At 38.5% G+C, this 25,923-nt stretch overlaps 1 protein-coding gene across 1 annotated transcript in view; it reads left to right on the top strand.

The window, feature by feature from the left end:
- The window catches only part of CABIN1 (calcineurin binding protein 1), a 116,469-nt gene that overhangs the window by 15,280 nt on the left and 75,266 nt on the right, over positions 1-25,923 (top strand). Inside the window, exons 19-27 of the mRNA XM_058816521.1 lie at positions 1,207-1,360; positions 1,589-1,704; positions 5,458-5,619; positions 7,100-7,306; positions 7,657-7,802; positions 10,185-10,446; positions 13,237-13,497; positions 14,803-14,954; positions 16,644-16,822. Of these exons, the coding sequence (XP_058672504.1) occupies positions 1,207-1,360; positions 1,589-1,704; positions 5,458-5,619; positions 7,100-7,306; positions 7,657-7,802; positions 10,185-10,446; positions 13,237-13,497; positions 14,803-14,954; positions 16,644-16,822 (1,639 nt within the window). The remainder of the gene's footprint in view (positions 1-1,206; positions 1,361-1,588; positions 1,705-5,457; positions 5,620-7,099; positions 7,307-7,656; positions 7,803-10,184; positions 10,447-13,236; positions 13,498-14,802; positions 14,955-16,643; positions 16,823-25,923) is intronic.

The following is a 25,923-nucleotide window of genomic DNA, read 5'->3' on the forward strand; positions in this document are numbered from 1 at the left end:
ACCAGCAGCTAGATCCACTGCCAAGCTGCCTAGAACAATCAAATATGGTGGTGAGATAGCCCAACTCTGGGGTTTTAGGCTATTTGAAATGGTAATAATGTGAAGAGTGGTTGAGCTGCCTAGAACAATCAAATATGGTGGTAAGATATCCCAGCACTGGGGTTTTAGGCTATTTGAAATGGTAATAATGTGAAGATTGGTTGAGCTGCCTAAAACAATCAAATATGGTGGTAAAATAACGCAACACTGGGATTTTGGGCTATTTGAAATAGTGATAATATGAAGACTGGTTGAGCTGCCTGGGTGTAGCTTGTAAATTCTGATCTTGCCTGTAAGTGCTTCAGGCTGGAGGGGAAGGTCCCATAAACCTTACAGGCATGGTAGAATTGCTTGCAAGTGCTGTTTTTTCTAGTAAAAACAGAGGGTGATCTGAACATGGCAGGGGAAAAGTGAAATGTGAATTTCTTCTAGAAGTATGAATACAGCTAATTGTAGCCTTTTACTTAAGGTACTTTCAAACCTCAAAGCTGAACAAGCATTTTCAGTCCAGGTAACAAATGGCAAACTTACAAATGGCAGTTCTATTAAGAAGCAGGTCTAGTTAATGTCAGAATTCAATGTGCTTGCAGTTCTCAAATCTCCATTTACTTCTGTAAAAGCCAAGGACCCTTCACTACTTACAAAATCATACTCTTATTGTGTAAAGTTGTATGTTTTATGGAATGTAATGGAGTTCTGGAGAACAGAGTGTTCAGGCACATAATTTATGTAGGATCTTTAATGATTCAAGATGGTCTTTAACAGTTGTTGTAACACCTGTTCTAGAATTCAGGAATTTTTGTAAGTTTCTCTGTATCTGGGTTGTAGGGAAATTTCTTGTACAATAATGAGGTGTAGTAATGCTAAGAATTGCTGCTGTGTATTTGCTTACTATGAATTGCTCATATAGCATGTTAACAGAGACACATCTAAGTGGAAAATGGGGCTGCAAGAGCAATGTCAGAGTAGGGCAAATAATCTACTACCCCTCCCCTACTGATTGATTTACCTCAAGCATTTTCACAGCCACTTGTGAGAAGCTGAGGCTCAACTTTAGATTATTTCCTTGGGGTAAAATGTGCTGCCGACTTTGGGTTGTTTGGGAGGGATTCACACCCAACCTGTGTTTACATCACTTTGTGTGTATAATGTGTGTTTCTTTATTAGATCATAGACTGCAGCATGGCTGTCCAGGAGGAGCCAAAGGAGCCCTATGTGTCCTCAGTGCTGCCATGGATTATCCTGCACAGGATCATCCAGCATGAGGAAGATGCTTTTCGATCCCTTTGCTGCCAGCAGCAGCAGAACCAGGGAGAAGAAGGTGGATTATTTCTTCACTTTTACATATTGCTCCTGAGCTCTTTACCATCCAGCTCAGAAATATAAGTAATAAAATATTTGTTTGTTGTCTTACCTTGCTGGCTGAAGGGAGGAGAGGGCTTTGCAAGCATCACTTTACACCAGAGGAAGCTGTTTGCCACTTGAAGCATTGACTCAGATTTAACTCAGTTCTGTGCTACTTTAATATTTACCAATTTCTTTCTTCCAGTGAGTCCTGATACTCCTATGTTGCCTTCTTCACTTATGCTGCTGAACACAGCTCATGAGTATTTGGGAAGAAGATCCTGGTGTTGCAATTCAGATGGTGCTCTGCTCAAGTTTTATGTAAGTACAAATTGTGGAATAACTGAGATTGATTCTGATTGATCTCTGAAAATCATATGGCCAAGCCACATCCCAAAGCAGGAAACAAAGTTCAAAGTTAGCTTGTTTACTGCCTTATCTTCATGTTAAATATACACTTTTAAATCCACTTTCCAACTTCTCCCAGACAAACATATGAAAGTTTCAGTCAGTTTAATCTGAATAGCAAAGGGTTGTTATTCCAGACCCTTTTCTATTGGTCTGCTTCTGTCATGCTCCCCATTGTTCTCTGGACTTGCCTCACTGAGAGGAAGAATTGTTTTCTTCTCTTTTTTCTCCTTTGTTTTGCTTCTTTCACTAGTGTTTTATTTTGTTCATGGGATTTGAAAGGGAAGTAGGGAAAACCAAGCAGTTGGATAGTACTGTACATCATTCAGGAGCTAAAAAAACCTATTTTGTCACATCTTTAAAATTGCTGCTAAAATAACACAGTGGGATTCCATATTCATCTTGTCTCAGTGGTTCTAAATAAGTTGCTCACTTCACAGGACTGAATTTGTCAAGTGTTAGGTAGGGTTTGCACATTTCAGTGTACATAAATACTGTTTATCTTGTAAAAAGAACATATTTAAACTTTCAGCCAAGAAAATTCAGTTTTGAACAGCTTGGTTGTTTGTTTCTTCCAAACCATAAGAGTAAAGATTTGCAGCTCATCATCTGTCCTCAGTTACACAACTGGAATGCTCCTGATTGCTCCCACATTGTGTGGTGTTACCTGGATTTGCTCTGAAGCTGTGATGCATTTAATTGCTCTGTGGTTGATGAATTTGTATCTACCTTGATTTTATACCACAGTCTGAAAAAAATAGCTTTTTTTTCTCTGTTGTTTTCATGTTATTAACTAAATATTATTTAAAATACACATACACAGTTAATCTGTTGCACAGTGATGAGAATGAAGAATTACTTTGTCCCTCCATTTTCCTGTGTGTTAAGGCTGTTCTTTGCTCTGTTGTTCAGATGGGTGTGTTGCATCTCCTCTCATGTGCTCCAGGAATGGGTGTCTGGGCACTAATACTGTAGCATTATTAGATGAAAGGACTCACCCATTCATGGTTGACCTTTTTAAGATTATTCCTTGAGGTCTCATTGTTACACCAGAAAAGAAATTTCCCCTGGTTAAATAGAATATTTCTATTTGTTTGCTGATTTTCTCTTGGCTCAGAAAGCTGAGAGCCCTGACAGCCTGGGACAGCATGGCTGCTGGCACATCCCAGATAATGTGATGCCATGGCATCCACTGGGCCCTCTGCAGGGACATTTCAGTGGCACTTTGCAGATTCAGCTTGACTTCACTGAGGTTTATTACCTTCAGCCAAGAGAAAATCATGATTAGTTCTGCATAGAGCTACTCAGGAATCTCCTGATTTCCCTTCTCAGCACTCCCTGGAGCTTATTAGGCACAGCTCAGTGCCAGAGCCCATCTACCTCTGCATTTGAGCAGTGGCATGTCCAGGACAGTAATTTAGACAGCTGGGAAGGATGGCACAGAAAGCCTGAGGGGTTCTGCAGGAGTCAGAATGAGCAGGGTTTGAACTGAGGCTGATTCAGGCTGGAACTATCAGATTATCTCTGTGTCCTGCTCTCCTCACCTCCCTGGTGTTAGGAGCGTAATGCTGATGCACCTGAGCTGGCCCTGCAGGGGCTCCAGAGGGTTTATTGGCTCAGGCCCTGTGGTTCATGGAAATAGATGGGCTGTTCCCAGGCTCATGTCGTGCCCTGAAGTGATGAGTCTGAATTGTGCCTGAAAAATGTGCTGTACCCACAGAGTATGGGCTGGGAACCTGGGCAAAGGACAGATGACTGGGAGCTGGCTGTGTATGTATTTGCAGCTCTTTGCAAATATCATCAGCTACTTTAAACAAAATGCTCCATTTTCACTGACAGAATTGCCAACTTCTTAAACTAAAATATATTATAGTGTTATTAAACACAAGAATTCAGTTTTCAGAGTTTTCAGAGACAAGAGGGTGTTGGAAGGATAGGGAAAGACAAAGATAAAGTGGGATGAATTATTTGAAGAGAAAGGAACCCTCAAGAATGTGAACAGTGTGTTTCATAGATTACTGTTTAATGGTCACCTTCTGTAGGTGAATTGTCTGCTCAAGGTCCTTATATTGCTTCTGGATGAATGTGCTGTGCAAGAGAAGGTGTTAATATTAATTAAGGCCTTTAGCAATAGTCTGAATTATTAGGAGCAATTCTGGATTTCTGCCAAGAACTTGAAAGTTGAATAGTAACAAAGGAGATTGTTTTTAATGCTGTTCAAGTGAGAATTCTGTTACTGCTGTTAGATGTGCTTTAGTTTGTAGCAGTAGGAATTGAAGGCTTTTGTTACAGTATCCTCTGATGCTCACTGTTTTTCTTCAGCTTATTTAGCTGCCCTTTCTGTAAATTTCAAATGTTGATCACAAATTCATACAGGGAAAGTGCTGGCAATGAGGTGTCTGCTGGGACTCAGTGTGAATGAGTCTGCTGTGACTCCAGATGTCATTGAAATGCTTTCTAAGAATTGTCTTTGCTTTTCTTTTTCAGGGGTTTGGCTCTTAATAAACAGTACCTTGATCTTAGCACAGATATTTTAATCAGAAGAGAATCAGCATCTTCAATTCCAGCTCTTACAAATGAGCTTCTTACATGTAGAAAGTCAGATTTTTGCCTTGTCATGCAGTGTTTGTATTGACAGGAAAGCTTTGTGTAGGATCATGCATAAATAATTGAGTCTGAAGTCCTAGATGTTGAAAAATGAGAAATGGTCACAAATAAACATTTCTTTTTTATTTAAATTCTATAGTGGAACACATTGAAATTGAATCTTAAACCTCAGTGGTTGTGTGGGTCTTGATTTGGTCATGAAATAAATATCCAGCATGCCCCTACACAGGTTATTCTTGGTGAGCATATTTTTCTTGACCTTGAAATGTCTTCTTGGAATGTGTTCCTTTTGAGTTTGTTTTTTATGGCAGCTTAGTGAGAATTTTCAAAGTTTTACCTTTCTTCTTTTGGCATTCAGCTGCAGTTTTTATAATGAATGTCTTAAACTATCAGCATCTTCCAAAATATTCTACTGAAGGGTGCTTTCTCTTGTGGTGCTGAAGGTAAAGATAGCAACTTGCTACAGTGTTTAGGAATTTGGGATCAATCCAGCCACTTTCCTTGGTGTGTAGCCATCTGTGTAATACTGTTCATACTGTTCAATCCTATGGTCCTTTTAGCCAGATTTTCATTAACTCTCTCTCTTCTTTTGCTGCCAAGTCCTCTCCATCCTGCTTTTTTCATGCAGAGGAAATTGCTGGTTGTGAGTTAGGGCAGATATTCTTCTGTACCTTTTCCTTTCTCACAGACAGCATTGATGAACTGTAGTTCACAGTTACGTTCACAAAAGCAGCTTGATGTGTAGGGGAGAACTTTGAGTGATTTTAAATCTGAAACATGAAGCTGATATTTAACCTCATTGATTAAAAATAAGTGTGGATTAATACAGGAGGAAAAATAAAAGCACTTCAATGCTGCTGCAGTGCCATTGGAATGACTTGTGTGTGACCAGTTCACAAAAATACATGAGTAATACTGGGGAAATTTATTGTTGTTGGGGAAAAAATCCATGTAAAAATCCCTTAAAATCCCCTAAAATTGTTTTCATCACCTGCCTTCAGGCAGCTGGCCAGCTCTCTGTGATCTGCAGGTGACCTTGTCCTTGTGCTTGGCTTGTAGGTTCAGGTACTACAGAAAGAACTTGCAGCTTCCACTTCTGAGGATACTCATCCATACAAAGAGGAGCTGGAAACAGCCTTGGAGCAATGTTTTTATTGTTTATATGGTTTCCCTAGCAAAAAAAGCAAAGCAAGGTACCTAGAAGAACATTCAGTACAGCAGGTGAGTTATGTCTTATCCAATGTGAGTGGAATATCCTGAACTGATGAAAGATGCATTCTTGTTTTGTTCCAATGCACTTTGATATATTTTTGAGAAAGATACTTTTATTTCCTTGTAAATTTTATGTATTTTACACATTATAGAGAATAAAATAAAATATTAATATTTTTAAAAATTATAAATATAACAAGTTGAATATTTTAAATGCTAGTCTTATCCATAGTAGTTTGCCGTCCTGAAAGTTTTGAGAGATTGATTTTATTAAGCTATCACTTTCCTATTTTCAGCTGAGAAGAAGTTCAAGGTTGAGGAAAATTTAGAGAGGAAAAGTCAGCTTGAGAGAAGAAAGTTTTAGCGGCCAGCCTTGCAGTTTATGAAAGTGAAAAATGTCACAGTTAAAAGTTTGCAAGTACATGTTATCATTTATTTTGACATCTCTAATGGTAAATACCTGTTAGCTGCTCATAAGAAATGTGAAATTCAATTGAATTTGGGACAAGGGCAACTACAGAGTGCTTCTGGAAGAGGGTTGTAATGTTAAGGGAGGAAGAGAAAAATACAGGGCAGCAATGCAATGTCCTGCCTTGAGAAACATCCCTGGTTTTGTTCAGAAACCCCAGACTATTTTGCACTTACCAAATGCAAGTGATCATAGAATTATCAATCAAAACCATTTTCATACAAGCAAAATGATTGTGTGGCTCTGTTGAACAAACCTTTTAAAATACACAAATACTCTTACATTACTGTTCTTTGAATATTTGGAAATTTTGTGTGTTATATGTACATCTTAGAGAGGAAAGATAATGAGAGAAAGGGGATAAACAAGAAAAAGAGAAGTATAAGGAGATTACCCTCTGCATCTTCCTTGCATTTCAATGCAGAGCAAAATTTAAGAATAAAGTTAAAAGGGTAAAGCAATAAAAGGACAAAAAACTTAGTCTAGCAGAAGGGAGCTGTCAATTACTTTGAGTATTTTTACTGCTTTCAAGAAAGAAAAGTGAAGAGAAAATGAGGAGTAAATTCTGAGAGTAATTTTCTGTAGAGTTCAAAGAGGGGCTCAGAATTTTATCTGATTCTCATTTCATTAACTCTTCTTACTTGGCTCTGAAATGGAAGGGGCAGAGTTGTTCTCCATATTACCCATGATCTCAGGGTCACTCGGAATGTTTACAATTGATCCTTGCTTTTAAACAGTTTTTTGTGCAAGTCCTCTAAACAAGTAGAATGAATTTATTTTTACTTTATTTTGACTTTAGTGACCTACACTAAGTTACAGCAATATCTTTGTCTGTTAAATCAGTGAGCACCATAAATGAATAGCACCTTTAGCTCTGTTCTTGGGAGGTTTAGTTTGGTTCCTGCTAGAGTAATGTACACACTCCTCTGAACTAGAAAGTCTATAGAAAACTATCATTAGTAGACTTGAATTTTGGAATTTGAAATATTTTTTTCCCCTCTCATCTACCTCCCTCTTCAGGTTGATCTGACATGGGAAGATGCTTTGTTCATGTTTGAGTATTTTAAGCCTAAAACTCTTCCAGAATTTGATAGTTACAAAACCAGTACTGTGTCTGCTGATTTGGCCAACCTTCTGAAGAAAACTGCCACAATTGTTCCTCGAACTGACAAGCCTATGCTGAGCCTGGAGACTGTGTCTGCCTATATTGAAGGAACATCCAGCAAGGTATAATTAATTGGTTTTTTAAAAAATTTAATTGAAAGGAGTAAAAATTGGTGTTGCTGTTTTTATGTTGACTTTGTGATTATTAGTGGAGTGATTTGTTCCATACTGTTGGGTTTTCTTGGGTAATTGCATTTAAATAAAATAAGAATCCCACCAAAGCTTTTAGTCTTTGAATGGTAAAATATAGTCAGGATGAGATGTTCATTAGTGTTTGTAAGTGCTCTATCTGTGAATTGCTTTCAAGGTCTTCATATTCAAGCCCTTCACATTGTATGATGGAAAGGCTGCTTTCTTTACAAGGAAGAAGCAAGTGCTCATTTATTATGAACCTTTGCCTTTCTGATTTTCAGGCACCATCTCTCCCTGAGGGTGCAGACTACTCTCCACCAGTGGTGACTGAGCTCTATTATCTCCTGGCAGATTATCATTTCAAGAACAAAGAACAGTCCAAGGCCATTAAATTTTACATGCACGACATTTGTATTTGTCCAAACAGGTCAGTATTTTGGAATCCTGCTGCATGTCCTTCCTTCTTCTCACTTCTTTCAGCACTGAAAAGCAGGCAAATCGTTTCAGGAATGAAAAAAAAAATCCCAAACAGCCAAAACCCCCTCCTGCAATCCATTATCACAGGTCCATTGTATAATTAAGGGCATCTCTAAAACAACCCAACAGAGAAAACAAAACCCAAAACGTAGGGTTAAATATTTGATTACTTTGAACTTAAAACCAAAAAATGAAAGGGGGTGGGGAAGCTAAAGTGCATTAATTGCTTAGGCTGACCTCTTCCTAAAAGTGTTGATTTTGCTGCTAGAGAACTACACAGAGAATATAAGTAAAGTATTTAAGTGATATTTAAACAAAACCACCTTGTTTCTTGATAATTTACAACTCACTGAAATACCATCAAGATTAAAGTCTCTCATCTTAAAAATAAAGCATGTTCTGAATATCAGTCTTCTAAATTAAACTAAATAACCTTTAAATTTGCTGATTAAATATAGAGTTTGCATATTAGGTGTTATCATTTTAATTCTCCTTGAAGTTGATAGATCAGGGTCAGTGACAAAAACCCTAATTTGATAGATTTGAGACAAGAAAATTGTTTCTAAATCCAGTCACGTAATGGAGACAAAAGGGAAGGTGAAGGCACAGAGCAATTTTAGATGTGAAATCTTCAGAGGAAATAGCTGTAGTTTAATGTTATTGCATCTTCTAGTCTGGGACTTGTGACTAGCAAATGGCTAAAACGTTTGTTTAAAGGCAGATAAAGAAATTACCATTATCACCCCCTACCCATTCTTCTGCAGTTTTGATGTTCTAAAACTTAAATTCAAAAATAAATGAATGGAATGCATTTTTACTGTAATGTGTGGCATTTTTTTGCTCAGAAGATGCCTTATGTGGTAGCATAGGATTTTTGTCCCAGTCAAAGTAGTTGGTACTTGTCTGTACTACAGTTCCTGTTCATTCCCCTCAGGAATCTGACTGTTGAGGTCACTTGACCTAGAAATGGGTTTTCAGTTGGAATCAGAAGAAATTGCAGGCAAAAAATGAGAACATTATGGTGGTTGCCTTGGTGTTAAAATCATGGTAAAATTGAAAAAGCCCAGAGCAGAGGAACCCTGGTGTTAAAGTGAGATTGTGGAAACCACCCTTCAGACTGTGTTGTCAACAAACACAGGCTGGACCCTCACCTGTCCTTCAGGCAGAAATTACAGTTTTAGTTCATCAGGATTTTCCTACTTGGATGCAATTTTGGCTTTATGATTTTTATGTTGGGAAATGATGATGATTATTCACAGTTGAGTCCAACAGCACAAGGTGTCACAAAGTCTGCTGGCCTGCAGGGTGACAACATTTTGACAGAGCTGCGTGGTTACTGAGTAAAAAACAGTGGGAGTTCTGGCATTAGAAATATGGATATATTGGCTTTGCATGGCAAATAAACCTGGATTCTTCATCTGTTTTCCATGTGTGACAGTTACTGGGGGCAGTGCTTTGTAGGACACCACTTAAAGAAAATCAATATGATTTGAGCTGTACAGCTTGTGTTCCACTCTGAGGAGAGGAGGAAGTGCAGAAATCTGTTTTGTGTGATGGAAGGAGGAAAAAGTTGTAGATACAAGAAGACAAATCTTGTCTGTGTGTAGTGAAATGTTCATGGGGGAGTTTGTTCATGGGTTTAAGAGCCTGAGATGAGAGAGCTGGGACTCCTGGCAGCTCTTCAAAATGCTGTTCATTGTAAAGAAGTTGTTACAGCAGTCTTGGGTCATGGGTGACAAGAGCTGCCAGCTACAGCTCTAGACAAGCCTGAAGCCCCTTTAGTTCTGGTTACAATGCATTATATATTTTTCTTTGCTGAGTATCTTAATACACACCAACCAATCCTATAGCCTCTTATAACAACTATAATTACCAAATTATGGTCATTACTATCCAATCACCTGAGTTACTATGTTACAGTTTAAGCTTAAAGTTGTTTTTCAGTTTTCTTGCAGTGGAAAATTCTTAAACCTTTTCTCTACTTGCCACATTGGCATGTTTGTTTGTCTGTGGTAACTTTGGTAACTTTCTGCTTTTCCTAAGACCTATTTCTGCTTGGTAAAAGCATCTTTTTTGTTTGTGGTCAACATATCCTTTGCTCTAGCCATAAAACCCCTTCCAACTCAACTTAACCTTTGCTTTCTTAGTTGTTCAGCAAAACTGGCTCATCTCTCAATTTAGACATCTATTGTTCTTCTATATCAAAACTTCAAAACTTGCTTCCATTCTCAGGCTCTACATTCAGAGCTTTCTGCCAAGCACAGATATCTGTGAAACTTTCTTGTCAAACTTCCATCTTTTCCAACACTGGGTTGTGTTCCTGCCTGCACAGGTTTGACTCCTGGGCTGGGATGGCTCTGGCTCGAGCGAGCCGCATTCAGGACAAGCTGAATTCCAACGAGCTGAAGAGTGATGGCCCCATCTGGAAACATTCCACCCCTGTCCTGAACTGCTTCAAACGGGCCCTGGAGATCGACAGCTCCAACCTGTCCCTGTGGATCGAGTACGGCACCATTTCCTACGCCCTGCATTCCTTCGCGTCCCGGCAGCTCAAGCAGTGGAAAACAGAACTTCCCCCTGAAGTGGTCAAGCAGGTGGGATCTAACAGAGAGTATACAATTTTAAATACTTAAAATTAGGTTTTTGTCTTGGTTTGAAAAGGCAGGTGTCCGCTAAGGAAGGCAGGAGCCTCCCCTGAAGTGGAAAAATGTAAACGCCCTCCCTCCGAATTGTTATAAATTTGAAATTAAGGGGCTCTCCGGCAAAAATATGGGAGCAGGAATAACAGTTCTTTATTAGGGGAAAAATTAAAAAAAAAAATAAACAATGCAGTAAACCAAAACAACACTGTCAGAGTCAGAACCCAACCTGACACCCTGTGGGTCAGGGTGTTGGTGGCAGTGCCATTGGAATTGTGGCTCAGCCCTCCTGCAGTGTCAGGGGTGGTTCTGCTGGAGCAGGATCCTGTAGAGAAGGATGTATTCTTCCTCTGAAGATCCAGTGGAAGAAGAGGCAGCTGCTGTTCCTCTGGGAATCCAGTGGAGAAGCCGTGCTGGTGTCTCAAAACCTCTGGATTATATCTGGGTAGGAATGCTTGGCTCCTCCCTCTGGGCTCACATCTCCCAATGGGATGCTGTAGTTCTTATCAGCCATGCAGTGACACTCAATAGCTGTTATCAGCAATGTCCCTTCCTGAGGGAGGATTAGGTGTGGAAGAGATAAGGAAAACTGCCCAATTAACAGAAGACAACTGCCACACCTCTAACAGATGGCAAATAGAATACATCTTGCCTTGCAATCTGGGACAGTTTTCTAACATAGTAAATTTTTAAATTAAGTACTTACATGCTATATTCTACATATGAGACTGTATGATTACTTAGTAATGTTGGAAATTCCAATATTCACGTAATATGGTCAAGCAGCATTTGAAGGTGGGTTTTTTTCCTCTCTTTTTCCTGTGTAAAATCAGTTTGAGCCTAATCTTTGAATTATCTTTTGAAGGTGACACGAAATTATTGTAACCTTCTGGAAAGGGGAATTATATTTACCTTTCCTTTCTGTAAATGTCATGCAATGTTTCCAGGAAAAGGTGAAATGCATACATATTGAAATAGTGAAGAGATCAGAAATTACTCTGATATCTGTGTCCACATGTCATCTCTTACATCTAAAGAATCCTCCCCTTTTTCTGTGGTTTTGGGCCATTTACCTAAACAAAATATCAATTTTCCATTGAAAACATTGTTATGAATTCATTATCTCTGCATAAGGGAGGTGAAAAACATTATGAAGTTTATTGCTAAACCAAAATGAACAATTCTAAATACACTCTGACACTGATAAGAGTTGCTTGGAAAAACGTTTTGTCTTTTTGGACCAGTGAACTCCATTTCTGATTTAGCTATTCTGACTTACAAATATTACCTAGTCTGCAGCTGGAAGCAGAATGAGAAGAGCAAGTGCTGCTCCTGTGCTGTAATTTGTAAAATTTTCAGTGTTTGAGCTGCAGAGATCAGTACTGGGAGCACCCTTTGCTTCTGGGAGATTTGCAGGGGGTGGTGAGTGTCAATCTGAGCTGCCTCAGCACTGCACTCACACTGCACTTCCCACAGGCACTTCCTTGCCTGAGAGCAAAGCTGATGTCAGCCTGTATTTAAAGGGAACAAATAGTTTATTAAAGAGCATGTTTGAAATTATAATCAACAATAGAGTTTTCTTCTGGAGGGTTATTGCATCCAACAGCTCTGAAACAAACTCCTCAGAAAATGAAGTTACTACATTTTATGTCTTTGCCCTATCAGAAGTTTGGTCTTATGGTCTTGCAGCCCCTTGGCATGAGGGATTTGTTGAAGAATTCCAGGGATGGTGCTGGAATTACTTCATAGTATCAGATAAAAGGAGCAACACAGAGCAGCCATCTAAAATTGAAGATTAAATGAGAATGTTTATTTAGGACTACTTAAATCTTCATTTTTTTTCAAGTGAATATATTAAAAATGCATAATTTAGTAAGAAAAGCTCTATTATAATAAAAGATGAATTGAAACAATTTCATCTCACTTCCACAGATATATCTCTTCAGGAATGTGTTTCTCATACATAAAAACCTTATTATTCTCTTCTTCTCACAGAATGTTTAGGAAAGGGAAGGTTGTGTTTTAGTTCTTCATTATAGCCACACAGTTGAAATTTATAAACTTCATTTCAAAGAGAGAAAATTACATTAATGCATCTTTTGACCTAGTTTTTTTACATGAATTTATTGGCATTTAGCTTTAATTTATGCTGCTGGTTTTAAATTTTTTTTTTGATGGGGTGGGGAGAATATTCATCTCAAAATTAGCTACATTGCAAACAAGATGAAATACTTTTCTTCACAAATGAGAGTAGTCCATAGCGACTTTAGCAGACTTCAGTTGCAGAACAAAGCAAATAATTTTTTTCTTTGAAGAGTTAAGATAATTTAAAAAAAAAAAACACTAAAAAATTACCAAAAAAAATTCTACCACTGTGAAAAAGTGGTGGAATTTCTGTAGACGTGAATATTGGGTAGTTGATTTTCAGATAGATAGATATAGATATAGATATAGATATAGATATAGATATAGATATAGATATAGATATAGATATAGATATAGATATAGATATTTCTTCTGTCTTATTGTTTTGTTCTGGTTGATTGTGCCAGCAGTCACTGGAGTGAACAAACCCTATCCACAAACCCATTTTGGGGGCGGTTGGGATGCGTTTCACCACTTGGGATGCATTTGATTCCTTCTCATCATTTACATTAAAAGTGTTTACCATGCTCAGGTGCTTTTCCACAGGCAGCAGGGTGTTTTTGGGCTTTGCTGCAGTGAGCTTTCTTGTGCCCTGTGCAGATGGAGGAGCGCAGGGACAGCATGCTGGAGACAGCCAAGCTGTGCTTCACGTCCGCGGCGCGCTGCGAGGGCGACGGCGACGAGGAGGAGTGGCTCATCCACTACATGCTGGGCAAGATAGCTGAGAAACAGAAGCAGCCTCCTGTGGTGTACCTGCTGCACTACAAACAGGCAGGGCACTACCTGCACGAGGAGGCTGCTCGATACCCAAAGAAGATTCACTACCACAACCCACCAGAACTGGCCATGGAAGCCTTGGAGGTAATGTTGAATGTGTAGCTGGAAGCCTTGGAGGTAAAGGGAATTTTGAAGGTGTAGCTGGAAGCCTTGGAGGTAAGGGAATGTTCAATGTGTAGCTGGAAGCCTTGGAGGTAAAGGGATGTTGAATGTGTAGCTGAAGGCCTTGGAGGTACAGGAATGTTGAAGGTGTAGCTGGAAACTTTGGAGGTAAAGGAATGTTGAAGGTATAGCTGGAAGCCTTGGAGGTAAGGGAATGTTGGATGTCTAACTGGCAGCCTTGGAGGTAAAGGAATACTGAATGTGTAGCTGGAAGCCTTGGAGGTAAGGGAATGTTGAAGGTGTAGCTGGAAGCTTTGTTCTTGTAGGGATGTGCCCCCTGTTGATGAAGTGACAAAACTATCCTTTGTCTCCTTAAAAAGGAAAAAAGCCCAGAAATTTCTCTCCTCAATTAGGTAAAAACACACCTCATAGGACCTTGGGAACTCCACCTCAAACTTAAGGGTAGCCAATTGGACAGAAGCAAAAAGTCCAGCCTAAGCAACTCACTAGAAAAAGAACAAAGGAAATAATCACTTTTGTGGGGTGTTTTACCAGGAGCAAGAGCCTCTTGCCCCTGGCCTGGGTTTTTCTCTGCAAAGAGCTTTGATATTTTGCCTTTTATCAAAAGTTCTGTTTCCAACACTACCACAGAAGCCATCCTGCTGACTTTATGCCATCTGAGGGAGCTGAGCTATAGATCTCCAAGAGCTCATAAGACCTGGCTCGAGGTGACCCCTATATCATGTTCTCTACAGGTTGTTAGGCACATGTAGATGGTTGTGGAAAGTTTGCAGGACATACTTGGAGAGTGAAATGGAGCCTGTTATTCAGGCTGGTTTCATTTCAAAGACAATTCCACTTGGGTAGCAATTCCCCTTCTGAATTTTGCTGCAAAGTTAATTGTTTTTTATAAAAATCAGAGATTGATAGGATTTACAGGTATCTCATACCTATGGAATCACAGGTTCATCCATGAGGTGGGACCTTTGCTCTCACTGTTGTCTGATAAAAGCTCTAGAATAGACCCAGTGGTCACTTGCTCTCAATGAAGCCAGTTCTGCTTTCCTTGTTGTGTTCCATAGGTTATGGTTATAAAATTTGCACAGTGTTCAGATTTTGTAATTTAAAAGCAGCTTTCAAAGGCAGGGAAAGTTCAATTCAGGTAAGTTTAGGTGACAAGTAGCTGTCTTAACTAACTCCTGCAGATTCCACAGAGAAAAGACTATTTGTAATAAATTACAGAGCTAGGTATTCTTTACTGACCAAATGGACTTTGGTGTTTTTTAGGTGTATTTTCGACTTCATGCTTCTATTTTGAAACTTGTGGGGAAGCCAGACTCTGGAGTAGATGCAGAGGTACTTGTTAGTTTCATGAAAGAAGCTTCTGAGGGACCCTTTGCCAGGGGTGAGGAGAAGAACACCCCAAAAGTTGCAGAAAAGTGAGTGCTAGTTTCCAGCAGTATCCTCTGAATGAATGCTGATAAACTGTACAATAAACTATTAAAACAAGGCTGAATAAAATATAAACAAAGTGAACAAATTTTACATTAATTTTGCAGTTTTCAGGAACCATGAATAAGATTAAGTGCTACTCTGAGATCTCAATAAGTGCCACAGAGGAAATGGGAAGTGAAGAAAACAGAACAATTCTGATCTTGTGATCCATTTTGAAGCAAGCCACTGTTTTTATTTATTCATAAATTTGTTTTTTAAAATCAACAGTTAAAAAATGCAAACCCAAATGACGTTCACTTGTAGGACAAGAGATTTTAGTCCTTACAATTTTTCTCATTAACAACTACAAAATAAAGAAGAGTTTGCTATTGACCAGTGATAAGGGAGTGTCATGGTGGAGAAACTTCATAGCTACAAGTTTCCCCGGGCAGCTGCTAGTCATAAAAATTGAGAACCACAAAAAGCTATTTTTTCCTCTTGTAAAAAAAATCTCCGTAGCATTAACAAAAAAACTTCTCTCCCTAAATAAACTAAAAAAAATATTTTAAAAGTAATAAACTAGCTAAAAATTTTCAATTTTATTTCTTTACAGTGTCAATTAGGAAAAAAAGTTATTAAAAAGTGTTCTAAAAATTTAATTCTTACTGCTTTTTTTTAATTTTAATTACTGTTACTAAAATTTTCTTTATACTCTTTTAAAGTTTTAAACCTCCTTTACCTTTCTCCTAATCCTATCTTCCTACCTCACAACAAGAAATAAATACATAAGTGATTCACCAACACTAAAACCCACCACACTCATCAATACATTAGTTAAAAAAAACTTAAATTAACAAACCAAAACCACTACAGGGAGGAAATAACTTGTTTTAGAATTTGTCAGTGAGATTTGATTGGTGTGTTGGAAATCCTGTAAGAACATGTATATAAACACTTCCCTGTTGTGGTATTGGGGTCCCCAGGATGAAGTGAGAGATGAGAATTGATTCTAAGTTCTCAGAAGGCTGTTATGTTATGTTATGTTATGTTATGTTATGTTATGTTATGTTTGTTATGTTATGTTTGTTATGTTATATTGTGTTATGTTATATTATAGTGTATTATATTGTATTATAGTATATGATATTATTATATATTATATCATATTATATTACATTACATCACATCATATCATATTATCTCATATCGTATAATACTATACTATACTTTATTATATTATATTTATTATATTATATATCATATCATTATATCATTATAATGTTATGTTATATTGTGTTATGTTGTAATAATATTATTATATAATATATAATAATATATATTATAGATTATATAAAATAGATTATAGATTATAGATTATATATATTATATATATATATATATAATATATACTAAAAGTATACTAAACTATAGAAAAAGGATACAGACAGAAAGCTAGAAAAGAATAAATAATAAAAACCCATGACTGGCCAGAAAGTCTGATACAGCTAGACTAGGATTAGTCATTAATTAAAAACAATTCACATACTAGAATAAACAATTCTCTAAATCACATTCCAAAGCAGCAGGACAGGGAGAAGCTGAAGCTTCCCAACTTCCCAGGAGAACAAATCCTGGCGAGGGGATTTTTCAGAAAATATCACAGTAATACTTCTCCTTTCTTGTCGCCCTCCCAGAGAAAAGCCTTGCTTGATAGATGAAGACTCTCACTCCTCAGCTGGAACAGTGCCAGGCCCTGGGACTTCCCTCCCCTCGTCCTCAGGTCCAGGTCTGACATCCCCACCTTACACAGCCACTCCAGTTGACCACGATTACGTCAAATGTAAAAAACCCCGCCAGCAGGCAACGCCGGACGGTACAGTCCTGTTCTCATTCTGCAGCAGGGAGTGCTCTGAGCTCTGCATGGGGGGCTTGAGCAGTTCCAGCCAACTGCTCAGCGAGGGTGAGGGGTCTGTGGTACCACGGGCAATATTGAAGCTCATTCTTTTTTTATATATTCAGTGCCTTAAAATAGAATCAATGTACAGTCAGAGCTTTAAATACGAAAATCAAAGTTGTCACCTGCCACCGCTGGTGCCTGTCACTTAGTCAAAACTGTAGTGTTGGTAGGAGGAGTATGAGTTCACTGAATTTTCAGTGATTTTTTTTCTTCAGAGCTCTTTAGGAAAGGTGTGGGTTCAGTCTTTAGAAGACTGGACACTGTTTTGGCCTGTGTGAAATGAACGGTGCAAATTCAAACTGGTTCAAACAAGACAAATTGGTAAAAAGACAACACAAGCCTATATTGCAATTCCTTGAAGGAGGCAGGTGGCAACTATTTTGAATATATTGTGATTCAGCACGAAGTGATTTGCATGACAGTCCAGTAGATTTCATCTTTTAATTTTTCTTTATCATTTACAATGACTGGTTAGCAGCTCATCTTTGTAGAATATAAAGTGATAGAATAAATAATTGGCTTGTAAATGTAAGAAGAAGGGGGATGGTGTCATAGTGTTAATGAAGATTTTGCAATTGCATATATAATAGAAATTAAGTTACAATTTAAGTAACCTGAGTTTATTATTTGGCTAGGAATTTGATTCTGATTCTACTCTTCCAGCCATTTGTTTATCCATCTGGATCTATGAGTATCAGCACTCAAGGAGTAAAATACCTACAGTGTTTAGCTTGGTGTTGGTTGAATGTGCCAGGCCCCACGGAAATGCTCTGCTTGATATGAATTTATTTCTGGAGGGTGGGCTGCTTCCTATTGTCATTTTCTGAAGAATGGAAATTGTAAATAACTTTGTTGACACAGTTTTGAAACAAATGTTCCTAGTCTGAAATTTTTTCAGGGTGAATTTATTTCTTTTCCACAACAATTCTTGGTGCGACCAACAGAAGCTCTTTTATTTCTCTCATTATATTGAACAGAGAAATGTTTGTTTTGTTACTGCTTGCATTTCACTTGGGAGTAATTCATTAGACTGTTTTGAGATCATTTGTAGTGTGGAGGTGTCAATGGGTTATGCAGTGATCAGGCTCTTTTATTGGCTTTTTGATGTCTTTTGACAAAATAGCATAGAAGGGAGCATATATTTAAATATTTCTTAAGTAATATTCCCTGTGGGGAGCATTTCTGCCTAGGACTACATCTGTTTGGTCCTGAAGAGTGTCTCAGGCTCCCAGGAGAGCCATCAGCTGAATAAATCCCCAGTGTGTGTGCTTGGAGCCTCCTCTGCAGTGAGACATTGTGGCTGTGGCAGGGATGGCTGCTGAGCCAAGGCTGGAGGTGCCAGTGCAGCCACATCTGCCTGTGCCAGGGCTGGATCTGCAAGCTGAGCCTAGCTGGGACTGAGCTTTGTGCTGGCAAAGCAATTCCAAATGGCAGCTGCTGGGAGAGGCAGAGTTTGGGTGATCTTCAGCAAGGCTGTGTGTAACCATGACAAGGAGAATTGCAGAGTTCTGCATCATTCAGAATGTTTTGTGAGTTGCTGGCACAACTAAAGCCTGGATAGAGCATATTGAAGAACCCCAGGAAACTGAAATATTTGCCTTGGGGCTGTTACAGATGGAAGAGCTAACAGGCTGAGCTAACAGGCTCAGAAGTCTTCCACTTTTATATTATTACATATACTCTGCTCTTCTGCATGCATTTGCATTTTACTTGTATTAAAATACAGACTTTTGAAGTAAAATGCTCCTGACATCTTACACATAATCACATCACTGAAGAAAGCTGGCGCCAGCATTTCCATTGTACCAATCCTAAAAATAGCAAGAAAATACTCATCATTTGACTACTCTTTAGATTATTTTTTAACCATTCTGACAGAAATGAAGCAGTCTATATTGCTGTTCAGGAACAAATAATTGACCAAAATTCAGCCTAGGTATTTATTCTTTCTGAGGCTTGACAATACTCTTATTTACTCTTGCATTGATATTGTTGATCACAGATGGCATAAGTAAAGTAAGGGTATTGTAGTTTTGCACAATTTTCATATATTACCACAAGCAAGATGCTATTTGAGATCATTACTGACCTCAGAGACCTTTTTTGACCATTTCTGTGTTCTGTGCTTTGAGAAAACATGACCTGTGGGAAAGAGAGAAGGAATTGGGATGCTTTGTCTGCAGAGGAGAAGGCTCAGGGGAGACATGACAGCAGAGTAACCTAGATAGTGTTGGAAGCTGTACAAAGAGTTAGAAGCAAAACCCTAGGATATCTGTGTTCATGGAAGACAGAACAGATGATATTGCATTTAAATTGCATTTTCATTCTGAGCATTAGAAAACTGTGTTAGGGTAGTCTTAGGAAATTCTGGTTTTGTATAACCCTGCAGTATTTTAGCCCTGGAAGTCATTAAAAAGTGGCAATGCAGCTGTCTGCCAGGCATGATGGGGATATAATTTATTCTGATGAAAAAGGAATGGACTAGATGAACACTTGCAGTTCCTTCTGAACTCTGCTTATTCTATTAATTTTGTGGCTTTTGTGGGTTTGGGTTTTGGTGGGCTTGTTAGTTTGGTGCCTTCTAGAGCAGCAGATTATCTCATGACAAGCTGGAGAGAATTGCTGTACAGCCAAACATCTTTTCATGAAAATCCTGGGGTTCTGATCTTCAAACATTTATCTGTAAACAGGTGAAGCTGTGAGGGCAGACTTATTTTGAATACATTCTATTTAAATGTGTCATTACAGTTCTGTAGCTCTCTAGGAAGTTTTGCTGCTGGAAGATGATGACTGGGATATGCAGAAATCAGTGTTAAAGTTGAGAGCATTGAGAGGCTCCAGATCCAGTGAGTGCTGGTGATACTAGATTTAAGTTGTGTATTTAATGAAAGCAGGAGAAAGGAACCAATAAATACAGATTGTAAAGTAACTAAACTACTTTTTCCTCATGGCAGCTGCCAGCACATATCTCCTTCAAGGAGACAAAAGTATTGCTGAGTGGCAGCTGCTCTTTGCTGGCTGACTTGCTGCTGTCATGTGTGTAAAATGGGCAGCTTCCTTTCTCTTTTCTTATCCTTCCATTTGGCAACATCTTTTCTTTCCTTCTGTTAATCCCATCTTTCCTGTCATCACCCCTGCCTATTGCTATTTTATAACCCTCCAAAGTGTAAACTGGCATTAGAAGTCTGAAGCATAGATTGAGACTCTTTCTTTTCTAAGAGCAAAATAGGGAACAGGAAAACCCAGGAACTTGCCAGCCACTCAGACTTTCATTACCTGTGCTGTTACTGTGTTTCAGCTAAATGGTTACATAGCAAAACAGATATGCTCTCTGTCCTCCTCTGTACAGGCTGGATGGATGTAGTCAGTAAAAACCAACTGCAGTAAAAGCAATAGAGTTAGTTCAGAAAGCAGGAAAAGTAGTAAAATAAAATTTAAAAAATGTGAATAAGGTATCTGTTTACCAAAAAGTAGACTGGGAGATTGTTTAGGTGGTCTTTATTGCTGTGATATGCCTTTGTTGTGTTGATACTCAGTTCCATATTCCTGTGGTGGTATGCAGATGATGTATCCATGGCTATTGCAGTGTGAAAATGTTGTGTTGTTTAAGTCTTCATCCATGTCATGTAGTATGTCGTGTGTAGTTAGACTTAATTGTCCTTTTTTGTGTTTGTCTTTGCCTGATTGCTTTTGCAACCAATATTGCCCGTGCTGCCTCTAACCTTTACACAAATCTCTGTTCCCCAGGCATTCTCTTCCTGCTTTTACCTGTCACGGCTTGCTTTTAATAATTGGCAGAAGCTGCATGATAAACTCACAGGAAAGGCTCCTTGCTTCCTGCTGTGGGAGAAGTCTCACCCCATAGTTTGTTGGTCTGTAATTCTGCAAATGTGATGAAGATGCACACTTTTTGTAAATGGGGGTTCTCAACATGCTGATGAGACAAAGGTGATCTCTGAGCAACTCCTTGCACCAGGTTGTCACTCATGCAAAGCTAAATCAGCTGCTGGGATGGAGTGGATGTTTCTGTGCATAAAAAGAACATCCACTTTGCATTTTGGAATGCCCTTAAAATTCTCTTTTTTCAGCAGTTAGAAATGCAATCTTTGGGTCTGCAGTGCATGTGCTGTGCTGGCACGTGGTGCTGGGTGTCCATGGGGACTGCACACTGGACTCCATGAATAATGGATCACGCCCAGTTTATTGCACTGTGCTCCATTTTTACCTTTCCCCAGTTTAACCTCTCTCTGATTAGTCCAAGTGTCACACTGAGATGTAGTGTGAGATTATGGAAAAAGCATTTGTCCAAATAGATGGGACATGGGGGAGATGCTCTGGTGCTCTTGGAGACAGAACAGCAATCCAGGACTGTAAGTTATGGAAACACATTCTGTGTTGGGTACAGCCAGACAAAACATAGACTCTCATCTTTGACTCATGTTAAAAGAGAACTCCCTTTAAACTGCTGTCCTCAAATTAACCTACTCCCATGCAAATCTTTGCAATTCCTTTGTTTTTTAATAATGTGCAAGTGCCTTTTGATGCAGAGCTAAATGTTGTCTTCTGTTATGGGTGGAGTCTGTTTGCAGAATGAGAATTCTGTGATACATCATGTTTCTGACTGCAGACCAGTGAAGAAAAATGCTCACATGTTCAAGAGGAGAGGGGAGAGATGGTGCCAGGCAGGACAAAGAGAGTCTGTACCTTCACAGCCTGTGAACAGCCCACCTTTACTGCATGACACAAGATTTTTTTCCAGTTATATATAGTTGCTTATTCATAAGCTCTGAACTGTGCAGCAGGATGTTTCTGTTCTGCAAATTGAGTTAGCATATGTATAGAAAAGCTTTCTGGGCCACTCATTTCTGACTTTTTGACTTTTAACTGATTGTTTATCATGATTCAGACACCTTCTCACAGTAACTGGATGCACATTTTCCTTAAGATGTTTAAGACAGACCAAGATATCATTCAGAAGTGAGTTGTACACTCTTGGCTTTCTGAGCCTTTACTTACTCCTGTATGCAGATGTCTCAGAGATCTTCTCCATCTTCCTTTTAACTTCCAGAAAGTTTCAAAAGAGGATTACCGAGCTGCATAAAAAATAATTGTCCAAGGCAGAACACCTCATTGCTATTGGCACCATGGAGCTGTGCTTCAGCTCCCCTGAGCATCAATTCTGTAATTCTGTGCCTGCTCATCATGCTTAGCAGTGAGAGCTGGCACTGGCATTGTCTGAGCTGCTCCACGTCACTCAGCAGTGACACATCACTGTCCCTGTCCCAGTGCTGAGGGCTCAGTTGGGTCACTCAGCTGTGACACATCTCTCTCCTTGTCCCTGTCCCAGTGCTGGGTCACTCACACTGTGACACATCTCTGTCCCTGTCCCAGTGCTGAGGGCTCAGTTGGGTCACTCAGCTGTGACACATCCCCCTCCTTGTCCCTGTCCCAGCACAGGGGACTCAGTTTGGTCACTCACTCTGTGACACATCTCTGTCCCTGTCCCAGTACTGAGGGGGCTCATTTGGGTCACTCAGCAGTGACACTGTGTCCTTGTCCTGTCCCAGGGCTCAGTTTGGTCACTCAGCAGTGACACTGTGTCCTTGTCCCTGTCCCAGGGCTCAGTTTGGTCACTCAGCAGTGACACTGTGTCCTTGTCCCTGTCCCAGGGCTCAGTTTGGTCACTCAGCAGTGACACATCTCTCCTTGTCCTGTCCCAGGGCTCAGTTTGGTCACTCAGCAGTGACACTGTGTCCTTGTCCTGTCCCAGGGCTCAGTTTGGTCACTCAGCAGTGACACATCTCTCCTTGTCCCTGTTTCAGCGCTGAGGGTTCAGTTTGGGTCCCAGTGCTCATGGATGGTGCACAGGGCTCCTGTGGGAGGTGCTGGCACAGGGCAGTCCCTGCTGCAGTTCTGAGCTCTGTGCAATGCTGCATTTTAAAATGAAACCATTTTAAGGCCATTTCTGAGCTCTGTTTCCTGCTGCATTTTAAACTGAAACCATTTTAAGGCCATTTCTGCTCTGCTGAGTGTGCCACAGCTCTGTCCTGCTGGTGGGCTGGCCTGCAGGGAGCTGTGACAGTGACATGCAGCTGGCTGTGTCTGCTGTGGAGCAATAGTGGGAACAGGGATTTTTTGAAGCCAAGCCAGTAAACCTATTTAATTCAGGATAAGATTAATGTTAAAATGCTCTTAAGCATGGAATTAAGGCAAACAGACATCAGATATTTTTTCTAACATCTGTGACAGATGTGGTTCAGTAATGGCAGTGATTTAATCATCCATGTGACTGACAGGACCTCAGTGTGCTGCGGTGAAGGTCCTGGCAGTACAGATGAATATACAAGTTCTTTCTTCCCAATGACATCCTTCTGATAATAATTAGTATTTTTTTACTAATGTCTTTGAAAATTAACAAGATTCTTCTTTTGACCTTTTTAAATCTCCTGTCCAAAGCTGCTCTTTTTCACCTTGTGACAGAGTAGGGGATGTAATCTGACATAGATGTGAAATGAAATGTCACAAGTTGAGGACATTATGAGAAATGAGATTAAAAAAAACTTACTTCTTGCTTTCAAGTGCCATTTTCTGAATTTTTTAGAGATAAACATGAAATATTTAACTTTACATCAAATTGAGATTTCAGCTCATCCAGTTGTTTGAAATCTTCCTAAAGCTTAGGAATGATGCAATGAAGTAATGAAACAAAATATAATAATACCAAGGAGAAACATCTACTATCAGATCAGATTTTTCCTAGGAATGTAGTTGCAGTTACTTATGCACAATTTAGTAGAACTTTCTCCCTAGGCTCTTCATTTCTGCTACAGATAATAATTTTGGGACATTAATACCCAGCTGTATTTTTATCTTGGCTTTTGAAGTAATAAGAAACTTTACAGGGAGGGACCTCAAAAGAATATTTAGTCCTTGATTTATCAATCTCTTACAACAAGAGACCACCCCAGCTTTTTGGAAAAGCTTGTCTTATTGCTGTTGGGGAACTAAGAAAATAGGTAAACAAAATATTAAAATAAAAATATTTTAATTTAAATATTAAAATATACACAAATATTAAAATATTTTGTATATTATATTTTGTATATTATATATTTATATTTTATGGGGAAACTAAGAAAGTAGGTAAAAATATAAAAATATTAAATATTTTAAAATTGAAATATAAAAATACATAAATATATAAAATATATTTTATATATTATATATTTATATATTCTTTATTTTATGGGGAAACTAAGAAAATAGGTAAACAAAATATAAAAATATAAAGTATTTTTTAAATTTTAAATATAAAAATATATAAATATATAAAAAGATATTTTATATATTTATATATTTTATGGGGAAACTAAGAAAATAGGTAAACAAAATATAAAAATATCAAATATTTCAAATGGAAATATAAAAATATATGTAAAATATACAAACATATACTTTCTAACTCTTAAATTACACTGGGTTGCATTAAATTGTTTCTAATTATGGCAGAAATTATTAAAAAGCACTGATGTTCTCCATGGATTGGAGTCATTCAGAAGGGCAGGTGTTGAGAGCAGTTGGGAATTTGGAATTCACTCTCTGCCTCACACACTGCAGTCCTTGGCACCCAGGTTAAATAGCAATAATGACTGCCTCAACTGCACTGAGCTCCTTCCAGAGAAAGGAAAAACTTCACAGCACAACAAATGTAAAATATCTGCTGTGTGTCCATCTAGCATATTTATATTTATTAAAAAAAGCTGTATTTGGCAGCTAGGCTAGAAGAGAATAGTAATTCCATGTATACAAAATATTCTTTTTTTTTCTTTTTAGAAAACCAGAGTTAGGATGTGCATTGCTGCAGTTGCCACAAGTTCTGCATTGCATACTGCAGTATTTAGGTGTTGACAGAGGTTTTTATTATGTTAAGGAACATCTTGGGTAACCTAACAATTGATGGCTGTTTGCCTGTCTTTGAAAGCCCACAGTGACTGTAGGTTGGTTCACTGTGCTATTTTCTAACTCTATGTAGCAGTTAAGATAGAGATGAGGGCAAAAAAAAGTCAATTTTCTTGCTGCAATTAAAACCCATTGCACTGTACCTAATGAATATGAACAGCAATTATTGTATTTTTATTTTGGTTAATCATATGTATTTGGAAATTCTACCTCATCTTTTTTAAGATAAGTCCAATTCTCCTGGTAATTTTCATATGTCATCTCATTAATCTCTCATTTTTATCCTCTCCTCTGAATTAATTTTTCCCTATTTCAGTGTCTTTTTTAAAATGTGGGTCCCAAATACAGACACTGTAATTAAGTTTAATTTTCATTAGTGCTCAGTAGAACAGGAAGGCTCTTACAGATTTTTTCTGGGAAGTTACTGATTGCACATTCAAGAATGCTGCTTTGCTGAGGTGTGTGTAGAGTAGCCTGACATTTAGGCCAGTTCTGGTTTGAGAATCACAAATTCTTCACAAATTCATCACAAATTCACATGTGAAATGTGTGTGCTGGGATCCACTCACACATTTTCCACTCCTGATCCTGTTACCTTTTAGGTGCTTAGAGAAGGATTTATTTATTAATGCTCAAATAATTCTGTGGGAGATGAAGGCAGGCTGGCTCACAGCTTTGACCTTTCATCCTTTGTAAAGATAAGCACTGCACTTTGTTTTACATTCCCTGGGACTTGACCCATCCTCTGTGGTTTCTGAGAAATTAATGCTAATAATTGGTGGCTGCTGCTAATTTCTGGAATACTCCAGGGTTTTCCATCTGGCTCACTTAGTTTGAAAGTATCTGCTGCATTCAAGGAATATCTAATATAATAGAAAGTTGTCTCAATAGTCACCTTCCTCTGGTTTCCAGTGGTTAAGAAGCCCAATGTTAATGTCATTTTTTAAACAGGGTTAATATATTGAAAGAAAAGGAGAATAAACATCCCTACCTAGACCCACACTTATTTAAGCAGAAATTTCAAATTAAATTAGCTGGCTAATTATAAGGAGGTGTTT

This window comes from Ammospiza caudacuta, chromosome 18, assembly GCF_027887145.1.
Source record: "Ammospiza caudacuta isolate bAmmCau1 chromosome 18, bAmmCau1.pri, whole genome shotgun sequence".
Lineage (NCBI taxonomy): Eukaryota > Metazoa > Chordata > Aves > Passeriformes > Passerellidae > Ammospiza > Ammospiza caudacuta.